The 12,192-nt window shown below is 36.6% G+C and overlaps 1 protein-coding gene and 1 pseudogene across 14 annotated transcripts in view; both read left to right on the forward strand.

Annotated features, from left to right (window-relative positions):
* The window catches only part of SLC35B3 (solute carrier family 35 member B3), a 40,118-nt gene that overhangs the window by 6,674 nt on the left and 21,252 nt on the right, over positions 1–12,192 (forward strand). For 13 of the 14 annotated variants that reach the window (XM_060614832.3, XM_060614829.3, XM_078446661.2 and 10 more), the window contains 4 exons: positions 2,194–2,315; positions 5,661–5,815; positions 7,086–7,193; positions 11,635–11,732. In XM_060614832.3, coding sequence (XP_060470815.1) covers positions 2,194–2,315; positions 5,661–5,815; positions 7,086–7,193; positions 11,635–11,732 — 483 coding nt within the window. Of the gene's footprint in view, positions 1–1,208; positions 1,813–2,193; positions 2,316–5,660; positions 5,816–7,085; positions 7,194–11,634; positions 11,733–12,192 lie in introns of those variants that run through there. The other variant, XM_078446663.2, reaches the window with a different exon arrangement.
* On the forward strand, positions 7,981–9,090 carry LOC145715487 (protein arginine N-methyltransferase 1 pseudogene; annotated as a pseudogene).

Here is a 12,192-nt window from a genome sequence, read left to right on the forward strand (position 1 = left end):
ATTTATAACAGTTGAGGTCAATAAGAGCATTACTAATAGTTTTACCCAAGGTAGTTTTCTCCATAGGATACCAGTTTATTCACATTTTTGAGTTTTTTAAATACGGAAAAAGACTTTCTAAAAGTTAGTGTGCTCCTTTTTTCGGGGATCAAAATTTCACAGTTGAACATTTCAGATGGGAGAGGAACAGAGACCATCTTAAAAAATTAAAATTATGAACACAATTTGAACTATTTATTGTGTTTAACAAAATGGGGGTAATATGCACCCATGTGTTTGTAAAGAGTGATTCAAGTATTCGCTGATATTTTGGAACATAATTCTCCAATAAAATTGAATAATAACACAAAAGTCATATTCTAGCCCATGGTTGATTCTTGGAGCTCATTAGAGTGATCTTAAAAATTATTGTATTCTTTTCGATTATCATATATAGATGAAATATAAAAGGAAGTATAAATAAGATGGTAGAATTGATTATTCCTTACCTTGTAAAAATGCTATGAGGAGTATTAGCGTGAAATAAAAACATGAATTAAAAATCTTAGTATTTATAATAACTAATTTCCCCACTAGAAGATGATACAAAAATTCAGATATCACAATGAAGAACAATGAAAAATAGTAAATTTTATCAAAGAAAGGTTGCAATTTCTTGTTAAAAAATATTTTATTTCTTCTTCAAAATACCATTGTTACCAAATAGTTTGGGAGCAGAGTTAGTCATTAGAAAGGAAAATGAATTAGAAGTTTGCTGTACAAATTTATATTAATCTTTTTCTGTTTGATTAATGAGCAGAGACTTTATAATCTATGCAAAAATTCTTTTAAAATTAGATAAACATCACTTTCACTTTGTGAAAACTGATGTTGCTAGCATATTAAAATAGTTTAGGGGCGCCTGCGTGGCTCAGTTGGTTAAGTGTCCGATTCTTGATCTCTGCTCAGGTCATGATCTCACAGCTTATGAGATTGAGCCCCGTGTCAGGCTCTGCACTGATAGTGCAGATTCTGCTTGGGATTCTCTCTCTCCCTCGCTCTCTCTGACCCTCCCTGGCTCGTGCTCTCTCTTGCTCTCTGACTCTCAAAAATAAATGCAAAAAGAAAAGCTTTAAAATAGTGTAGAGAAAATGGTGGGGTTTTGTAATGGAAGTTATATATATATATATATAATATATCTGAATGCTAGCATACTTAATAAAGCTATTTTCATGTTTTTTAGTTCGTGTGCCAGAAAATTCCTAAATACCTTGCAGACGTACTTGAACATGAAGTAAATTTGGGGAATTACACAGTATCTAGTTCAGAGTTTATGAGGGAGGGTGATTTATTGGATTAAGCCAAATAACTATTGGAATACCTCTTAATGACTTGTTAATAATGGCTTATTAACAATTAATATAAATGTTACTTCATGACACAACATTGTGTTTAGATAAGTAACCATTTACAAGGAGAAATTTCATAAAATCCGTGGCCCAGATATTCTAAAAAATAGCATTGGTTTGAACTGATTAAATTCCTATAGAAAAAACAGGTCTGAGATAATAAACTAATGAAATATATTTATTGTATCATAAAGGAGTTCTTGACCCAGGGAACTTTCTCAATGTTTGGGGGCAGTTTTTAATTTTGGCAATCTTTTTTTTTTTTTTTTTTTTTTTTTTTAAAGAACAAAGCATAGGATAATGTTGCTTTATAGCCAGCCTTCCTCCCTTTGTTTTTCTCACTCAGTTCTTTGGAAAGGCCTCCTGGACTTCTCTAATTTTACCTTTGAGGTGCCTTGTGATTTGGATGGTGTTTTGATTTTTGGTGGGTTTTTTTGTTTTGTTTTGTTCTGTTTGTTTTTTTGGTGGTGGTGGTGGTGAGGCTTGGTTTCTTTTAAAATGTTGTGTTTATAGGGGCGCCTGGGTGGCTCAGTTGGTTGAACGTCCAACTGCAGCTCAGGTCATGATCTCACGGTTTGTGAGTGCGAGCCCCATGTCGGGCTCTGTGCTGACAGCTCAGAGCCTGGAGCCTGTTTTGGATTCTGTCTCCTTCTCTCTCTGCCCCTCCCCACTTGTGCTGTGTCTCTCTGTCTCTCAAAAATAAATAAATGTAAAAAAAAAAATTTTAATGTTGTGTTTATAGGAATTTATTGTGAAGAAATTGGTTTGCCCAAGAACTTAACAGTATTCATGTATCTCTTGACAGGAATTAATATTTTCAATGGAGGGTTTTAAGTCCTTTGGCTGGTACCTAACTTTAGTACAGTTTGCATTTTACTCCATATTTGGCCTAATAGAACTTCAGCTTATTCAGGACAAAAGGAGAAGGTATGTAGCTTGTTTTTATTTTTTTGACAGTTAAATTCATTAGTAGTAGTTAAATTTTTTGTTTTGTGTTTTGGGAATATGGGGTATATTATACATGCAATATACATATTTCCTATTAATAAAACATATCTAATACCCAAGAATTTTTATCAGTATAATCAACTTACTAAAAAATACTAAATATATTTCCTTTGTACCCTGAAAAAAAGTGGTCTCTCTTACAGTGTAATGTTATCAGAAAAATGTAGTTTAGGCTCAACTTACAGTAAATGTATCTTCTTGAAACAGGAGAAAGTATCAAGTGTACATAAGTGTTTTTATAAATTTCACTGAAGTGGGTGTGATTACTGAAAGACTTACAGTGCTACTAAGATCAAAGTGATGAAATGAACTATCAATGCCACTTTTATAGTGGTCTTTGAAATGTACAGTTAATGTTTGGTGGGATATGCTCTGCTTAATATTGTTGTATTTGTAATGTCCAGGACCTGAGACTGCATGTTTAGACATCAGAGAAATTTCATAACATGTGTTTTCATCAAAACCACAGGAGCTTGTTTAACAGTATATTTTAAATTGACCATCTAGATTTGAGAAATATCTCAAAATATTTTTAATGGTATACTGAACAATGTGCAATAAAAACCTGATTATATACAAGAGGAGGTTAGGAAATTGAATGTAACTTCTGTGTGGTTATCCTGTCATATCAGACTTTAATATGTGAACATTTCATGTATGTATCGGGCAGTTTAAATGCAGTAAAGGAGCTATAATACTGACATTCGATCTTCATTGATACAAATGTTCAGTCTTTCAGTAAAAATAGGATATTTTCACAGCTGCTATTTTTCTTACAAACATATTTTTGATATTTGTAAGAAGATAACTATAAAATTTTAAATATTTAAGTCTATACCACTGGTATTTCTTCATAGTTCTAATTCGTAGTTCTCAACCTCTTTACTGCCAATAAATTTTTAGAGCAGTCATAGTAAAATGTTTGAATCTGAGGATAGCATTTGTATTATTTTCATGCTCTAAAACTGCCATTCTCAGTCACAGGTGATAGAATAAAAAGTAATTAAATATATCTGTCAAGACTAATATGTAGGAAAACCTGATGATTCATTACCAATTGCAAACTGCTGGACGTCTGTTTTCAAAGTAAAAGAATCTAACACTGTCTTTCTTAAATGGAAAGTGATACCAAGATACGCCTCCCTGTCATCTACCCAAATGAGATGGGGAGTGTGCCTCCGGCCATGTTTATCCCTGCCTTTAAACCACATGACTGTAACATGTTTAAAGATAAAATCATTTGTGTTTGATTTAAACATAAATGAAGGAGTGTAGGAAAAGAATTTACAGATGAAGATAATTATGAGTTGAAACCTTTTCATTTCCATGGCACGTTAAAAACATTTTTAGAAAAAGTCTTTAAAGGTATGTTACAATGAAAATATGCTCAGTCACATATTTCTGAATTTATTTAAATGCCACTGTTCTCTAAATCTTGAGTTAGCCAGATTTTTTGCTTAGTTTTTTTTTCCCCCCTTCTTCCTATGTTTATATGAATACCTTGTACTTGAAAGAGAAAAGGATATGGAGTCAGAAAACATGTATTTGAGTCTTGGCATGGCCTCTAATTAGCTGTCCTAAGACCTCAAGGGAGTTTCTTAAGTTCTCTGACCTTTGAGGACCACTCCCTATTGTGTGGTAAAGCATATTGTAAGTTGCAATACCCTGAACCCTCTACTCATTATTTTTCACCAAAGATTACCTTGTAACTTTGTTATTACTTTATGTGAGTTTTTAAGGAAGATCTGTCAAATTGGTTTTGAAGGGACTATTTAAAGTCACAATTTCCCCACCATGTCTAAAGAAGTAAGAAATTGAGATACTAAATAAAACAGACCCAGTGAGCACCCCAGAGGCAGGATGATGAATCTAATAACCTCCTGGTTTCACCAGTGAGCGAACACCCCTGGAGGAGGCTGGGGCCTTCATGAGTCTCTATGGCAAGTTGCTCTCAAGAGTTGCGACCTTCTGAATATAGGTCTCCTGAGTTTCAGGCTGGTTTTCTTTCGACCTGTGTTACGGTACTTTTTAATCAACATTCCTTAATTTTTCTGACTTGAGGTTTTTTTTAATTTTCTGGCCACTATTTGCAATTTATCTCTGAGGAAATTTGACCACTGTGACTTCTGTCATTACCTGGAAGAGTAGTGCTGTCCTTTCCTGATGATGCCTCACTGAGGACTAGACCCCACAGACAGCATGTAAATCAGTGTTTGTGTTCTACACTGATGCATATGGGCATGCCACGTTATTTCCACACAGACTTTAAATGTTGACTACTCTATTAGCGGTTGAGTAGGAAAGGCCTGAAAATTGAAATGTAAATGGGAAGGATACATTTCAATTGAATTTTCCAGTAAATTATTTTGCCTTATATCTAGCCAAATAAAAACTATGGAGGAATTTTGTTGCCTTGATTTAATCCCAAAATGGAAGCTACATCTAAGTATGCAGCATAATCTAATTATGTGTATAGTACTTCACGTGTTAGTCACACCAGTGTACAGGGTTATTTTAGACCCTTAAATATCCAGTCAAAGTGCACAATAATAGTGCAAAATTCTGAAGATGTCATATTAAAATCCCGTTTAGGAAATTCAGATAGGACCCCAGGTAGTGATTTGGGATCGTGAGGAGGGGAATCAGATACCTCATCTTGAAGCTAATTGTTGTAACATTTTATGGAATACAGAATTAGAGTTCACCCATATGATATTGTGGTAATAAAAATCACGTGCAGCGTTTTAAACTGCCATGTACTTTTTCTGCAGGTACTCTGCTCAGGTTATTTTAGCAGAAGGGCTAGACGTATTTTTCCTAATGCTAGATGGGAACATTAGGAAACAACAATTTAGAAGTTGAAAATTAGTTAAGGTTCCTTTTACCATTATGGAGGTCAATATTTTTTAAAACTCTTTTTTCCAAATTTAGTCAAGATGGTTTTTATACGTAGGTAGAACTGCTGTTAAAAAACTTCTTACCAACGTTTCAGACCATCCAGAAGAATCTGTAGAACTCTGTGGTACACCGTGTTTCACACAGCTGAAAGTTCTCACTTGTGATCAATTAAATAAGGGTAAATTGTTGCTTTTACCAACATTCTTTTGTATGAATACAGCGTGATAACCTTTAAAATAGTGATATTTCACCAGTATTTGTAGAAATATTCATCAGAAATTAGACATTTACACATTGTAAACACATTATCTTATAATAGTGTGAATTGGGTCCCAAAATGAAGATTTTAAAAATTGTCTTTTACAGAATACCAGGAAAAACCTACATGATAATAGCTTTTCTAACTGTGGGTACTATGGGGTTATCAAATACTTCCTTGGGCTACCTGAATTACCCCACCCAAGTCATCTTCAAGTGCTGCAAATTGATTCCTGTTATGCTAGGAGGAGTTTTTATTCAAGGTATAGTAATGATATGTTTTCATACTGTTTGAAACTAATAGGATCTGTTATGGCATCTAGCATTAGGAAAAACCTGAAACTCCAATTAATATTTTTTAATGAACATTCGAAATATCAGAACAATTCTGAGTGACATTGTATCAAAATAAGGTATTATAAAAACACTGATACTTCTGCAATATCCCCTAGTCTTTGCCGTCAGTAATTTGGACTGGGGAAAAATAAAAATAGTACTTTTTTAAATTATTTTTTCTTTTAGTCGGGAATCCATCACATTTCCAGAAATTCTGCATTCATCTATTGAAGACGTAGCTCAGAAATACCTAGAAAACTCCTCTTTTCAATTCTTTCATTCTTCTGCTCTGCAGGGCTCCTCTCTCTACCTCCATCATACACACGGACAGTTCTCACACTGAAGTAAAGGTTAACCTGAGCAGAACTGCTTTTTTACCAACTCTGCTGGCTCACTGACTTCCTAGAGCCCCAACTAAGTTACAGGAAATAGGAGCGAAAGAGGAAGCAATGATAGCAAGTGGAACACATTTTTGTTGTTTCTGTAACAGTCATGCAGAATATTCATGTTTTGACAATCAAGGGTCTCTATTTCACTAAAGTTCTTATACAGCCTGACTTCATTTTTTACATTAGAGGCCTTCCCACAAAAGCCCTTTGAGACGAAAGTATGGATGTCAACTACTTCATGTATAATTTCAGGGTAACTGTTGATGCAGGAAAGAGTACTGATACCCTTCCCTATTAAAAACCACATGCATGTGTAATACGTCCTTAACAATCCTTACCAAAAAGTTACACTACATGATTTTATTATTTAGATGTGGATCTACTAAAATAGGTTCATTCGCACCAATTCTGATTATGGTAGTTGCAAACTTAAACAGTTATGCAGCCTGAAAAATTGCTCTGGTTACTTTGTAAACGTATGGGCTGTAAGAAAATTCAGAATCTTCTAACATACACGAAGTAAAAAAGGCACTCATGTCCATGCACTTTAAATGTTCATATTTACTCACCGTAACAGATAAGGTAGGATCTCATATCTAACTCCTAAGGACATGTTGCTGCTCATTGGTAATTTAATTTTCCGAAGCCCTTCTGTGACTGTCTAAGGCACTGATCTAAGCATTCTTCGTATGTTTTTGACTTTGGATATAAAAAGCAGATCCTGCTATACTTGGTTAGACACATAGATCTAAAACTGTGTCAAGTGGGCATGTGCATAATGAGGTTGGCTTACATTTATTTTACACAGGGAAGCGTTACAACATTGCAGATGTGTCTGCTGCCATATGTATGAGCCTTGGCCTGATATGGTTCACCCTAGCTGACAGCACGGTTGCACCAAATTTCAACCTGACCGGTAAGGAAATTGTTTGTGCTGCTCAGATTTTACAGGCATTTGGGTTTAGAGTAAGAACTTTTATAATTTCATGAGAATTTTAAACGATAGTGTGACATCTATGATTTTCGTATCTGACATAAAGCTTTCGGACTTTCTGTATAAGATGTAGTAAAAATATTACAACCCTGCAAATGTAACAGTTCTTTTTAGTGCTCTGGAATCTTGACATGACAAAAGGCTGTGCAGCCAGTCAAAACCTTCTGTGATCCAGTACATGATAGATGAGTTTCTTATGGGCTGAATCAGAAGTATACACATTAGTTATAGGAGAATCACAGTAGTAACTTTTTATTCTTTTTTAAAAAAAATTTAAATTGCACATTTACTTGTCATTATTTTAGCTAAAGAGGAAAAGTTATGCTATATGTTAACATAGAACTGTGCACTCTAAATATGCCTATAACCTTACAGTGCTTGAAGTTTCCACCATGAACAGTTTCCTCCTTGTGTGTCCCGTGGAATTTTGCAAATAAAATTTAGATTTTTCAAAGGCAAAATAGGTATTCTGTATATTTAGAACTAAATAAGAATAAAAAATGTGTTATAATATTGTTTTTATTCTAACGACAAGAGAAATTATTATATTATTATATACACAGTATTGTCATTCTAATACTGTTGAGTTTTATTCATAAGCTTAGTATCATCCCATCTCCTAGCCTGACAAAAGTAGTATTTAAAATACTTACGTGTTCAGGGCAGGTCTCGGTGGCCAGAGGAGGAGTAGGTGCAGGTAAAGGTGGCAGCAGCCAAGGCCACAGACTGCATCATGGAGGTCACCTGGGGCCAGGCAGAAAGCATCAGGAAGCCCAGTGCTGACATGGAAAGATCACTACTTTGATTCCAGTGCTCACTTTGGCATTTCGAAAGAGATGCTGAAAGATGAGGCACTCACCCTCATGTACCAAAACTCCATGTTTCATAGCCGACACCTCTTTGTGGACAACATGGTACTGGACGTGGGCTCCGGCCAAGGGATCCTCTGTATGTTTGCTGCCAAGGCTGGAGCCCGCAAGGTCATTGGTCATTGGTCATTGGGATCCAGTGCTCCAGTATCTCTGATTATGTGGTGCAGATTGTCAAAACCAACAGTTTAGACCGTGTGGTGACCATCACCAAGGGGAAGGTGGAGAAAGTAGAGGTTCCAGTGAAGAAGGTAGACATCATCATCAGTGAGTAGATGGACTGCCGCCCCTTCTACAAGTCGATGCTCAATATGGTGTTCCAGACAAGTGGCTGACACCTAGTGGCCTCATCTTCCCAGACTGAGCCATGCTGTATGTGACAACCATTGAAGACCGGCTGTACTAAGACTATGAAGATCCACTGGTGGGAGAACATATATGGCTTTGACATATCTTGTGTCAAAGACATGGCCATCAGAGAGCCCCTGGTGGATGTGGTGGACCCCAAGCAGCTGGTCACCAATGCCCGCCTCATGAAGGAGGTGGACATCTACACTGTCAAGGTGGAAGACCTAACCTTCACCTCCCCCTTCTGCCTGCAAGTGAAGCGGGCCCGGGTGGCCTACTTCAACATCAGGTTTACTTGCTGCCCCAAGAGGACAGGCTTTTCCACCAGCCCTGAGTCCCTGCACACGCGCTGGGAGCAGACAGTATTCTACATGGAGGACCACCTGACAGTGAAAACAGGCGGAGAGATCTTTGGCACCATTGACATTCAGCCCAGTGCCAATAATAATCAAGATCTGGACTTCACCATTGACCTGGACTTCAAGGGCCAGCTGTGTGAGCTGTCCTGCTCTACTGACTACCAGATATGCTGAAGCAGTACCTGGCTTCTCCCACAGGCCCAGGGGCAACAGTGTTCTTAGGCAGTTCTTCTCTTCCCTCCCTCAGAAGGGCTTTTTTTAGGGCCCGGGCTGAGGGGCGGGGCACATCATGGCTATGTTTTTCATAATTTATGCTTTTATATGGTTGCATTTATTGCCAGTAGATCCTCAATGGGGGGGAGGAGAGTAAAAATAAAATAAAATACTTACGTGTTCATAGGAACTCTGAAGAAAGGGGAAAAATTTATTCATGAGAAAAAGGTACTACATAATGAAGAAAATGATTTACATCAGCTTTGCTATTCCTAAGAATCAAAATTTTTCTTCATGGCTGTTAGTCGGCCTTCTTTATTTACTAACCTGGTTAACCAGGCTAAGTTAATGGATTTAAATGTAACCAGCACAGCCTCTTGGAGTAACCCTTCAACAACCAAAAGATTCTGATGGAACCTCTTACAACATCTGTTTCAACTTTGCTCAGAGTACAGGTGATCATTACTTCACTGAGTTTTCCTCTGAGAAAGAAGCTTATAGTTACAGATGTGTCTGACATGGTGTAGATTTTTCAAGAACGCTTCGTGTCAGCAACTCTCAAAGGAAAATTATGTATGGAAACTGAGGTAATTGACTCTTTTACTTATTGAAAAAGCAGTTTTAGAGAAGGCACAATTTGCAGTCAGAATCACAGCTTCAAATTCTGTTCAGATCACCTAAAATTATAACCCTGGCTAAAGTGCCAGACCCCTTTGTACTCTCCCCTTAAAACTGAGATCACGATGATAGCTTGCCTCACACAGAGGTGGTGGGAGGGTTGACTGAGGTGATGGAACAGTGGGTATGAATGAAAGCGCATGCGCGTGCTGAGGGTGAAAGTGACAGTAAAGATGGGCTGAAGTGGTGTCAGTGGTGTCTGTGGTCCCGCAACCTCTCAAGGTGACATGACCACTGACCTTTTCCAACTCCCATGGAAATATTTTGTAAGAAAATTAGAACATGGTCATACTTCATTATTAAGAATAACTGATGAGCACTTATCATGGTCTCTGATCTGTAATAATATATTATCTAAAGGAGATTAGATTAACTTTAGTTATTTAAGATAGACATAAATAAAACTTTGAATGTGTAAAGTGAATATATCAGAATTTACTTATGCAGATAAATGTCTGCCTTTAAATATTCCCCTTAGAATGTAGTTCAAGCATTTTCATGCTGTGTTGCCTTTGTTCAGAGCATTTTTAGAATGTCTTTGAATAGCCTGCCGGGAGCGAGGATGTTGTATTCAAGTCTTCAACAATAGCCCATCTTTGTTTCAAGGACAGGTTTCATATTTGAAATAAGTAAAAGAGCATTCAGGATCAAGTTTGGTGAATAAAAATGTATGATTAGGTAATAAATACCACAAAGTTAGATGATGAAAAGGCAAACTGAAGAATAAGTATGAAAACTTGAAAATTCTCAAGTGCACACACATGCACATATATTTTTCTGCTCCGTGTAATTGCTTCTGCATTGTTTAAAAAAATGAAAAGGGGGAAACTCCCGTAGGTCCCAGCAGACTCACAGACGTGACCAAGGCTGCTTTTTGTTCTTTCTGTAAAGCACATGGCTGGTGACCGGTGTCCTAAACACTTCAGGTAACCAACCGCCTGCTTCTTAGGTAGATGTGCCTATTCGCATTGGTGTGTTGATTTCCAGATTTGTACATGCCAGTTGTACTGTTACAACTAGGTAATAATATTGCTTGCATTGTGCAGAAATGAAAGACACCTGGGTGGCTCAATCGTTGAGCGTCCGATTTCAGCCTAGGTCATGATCTCACAGTTCACGAGTTCGAGCCCCACATCAGGCTCACTGCTGTTGATGCAAAGCCCATTTCAGATCCTCTGTCCCCCTCTCTCTGTCCCTCCCCAACTTGTGCTCTCTCAAAAGTAAATATATTTTTTTAAATTGTTTAAAAATGAGTTTGAAGAGAGAATTGTTTCTGTTAATTGAAACAATATGGTTGACTAGTCAACAGAATCAGTGTTGAATTAGGTGTGGAGGAAACAACTGTAAAAATAGCGGGATATCATAAAAGCGTGAAGGGATTCTACCCCCTGACTGTGTCCGAAGTTCCTGTGTTTTCCTGTATGCTTTTTAACGAAAACAACTGGGAAATCATTAACGGTGTGTGTGTTATGAGTATGGTTTTCGTTAGGACACATATTCAAAGAAAAGACCTTGGCAACTATGTGTATGTTTATGTGTTTTAAATGTTTTAATAATGTAGGTAATTTCTTTTATGATTTCCATCCTCATCTGATTTTTTCAATTAACTAACTACCAGTCCCTTTAACCTAAACAGAACTATTATTTTATATAATAATGAAACACAGCAAGGTGACAACTTTAATGTAGTTTATTAGTGTCCATTACCTTTTTTTTTGACGTTATCATCTATGCGCCCAATTATAGCTGGTTGTGGATGAAAATAATCCATTTTTACTGAGCAAATGTGATTTAAGATCTGCTTTGGTTTTTCAGCCAAGTTAAATCTCTGGTAAACCTTGAGTGTCATTCACATGTTTAAATAAGGAGGTTGTATTTTTTTGCACTTTCTTGAAGGTGTGATCCTTATTTCCCTGGCACTGTGTGCGGATGCCATCATTGGGAACGTTCAAGAGAAAGCCATGAAATTGCACAATGCTTCCAACTCAGAAATGGTAAGTGCTCTGGTGTTTTTTCTCCACGACGGACAGGCTCAGAAATGGTGACATGCTTCATTTTGCGAACCACTTCTGGTGTTGAAGACTGGCACGGCATTTTCCAACTGGTTTGTCATCATTATTTTCACAAAAGTAATCCATGCAAACATTACAGGAAATGAAAAAGTAAAAATACCATTACCACTATGGAGCTTATTGTATAATATTTGATGAATATTTTCCCTATTTCTAGAGTTTTTTACATATTAAAAAATCCTTTGTTACATCACTTTTCTCCTCTCTTTGTATTTGGTATTATCTTCCATTTAGAAGCTTGTGATTTTTATATGGTTGATCTTTTCCTTCATGGTTCTGGAAACATATTATCATTGAAAAGGGCTTTCCCATCTCTTAAGATTTAAGAATTTTACCTAGGTTGCCTATCCATTTTATGATTTCCTTTTTAATTAAAGCTTCG

Source organism: Panthera onca, chromosome B2 (genome assembly GCF_046562875.1).
Source record: "Panthera onca isolate mPanOnc1 chromosome B2, mPanOnc1 haplotype 2, whole genome shotgun sequence".
NCBI lineage: Eukaryota > Metazoa > Chordata > Mammalia > Carnivora > Felidae > Panthera > Panthera onca.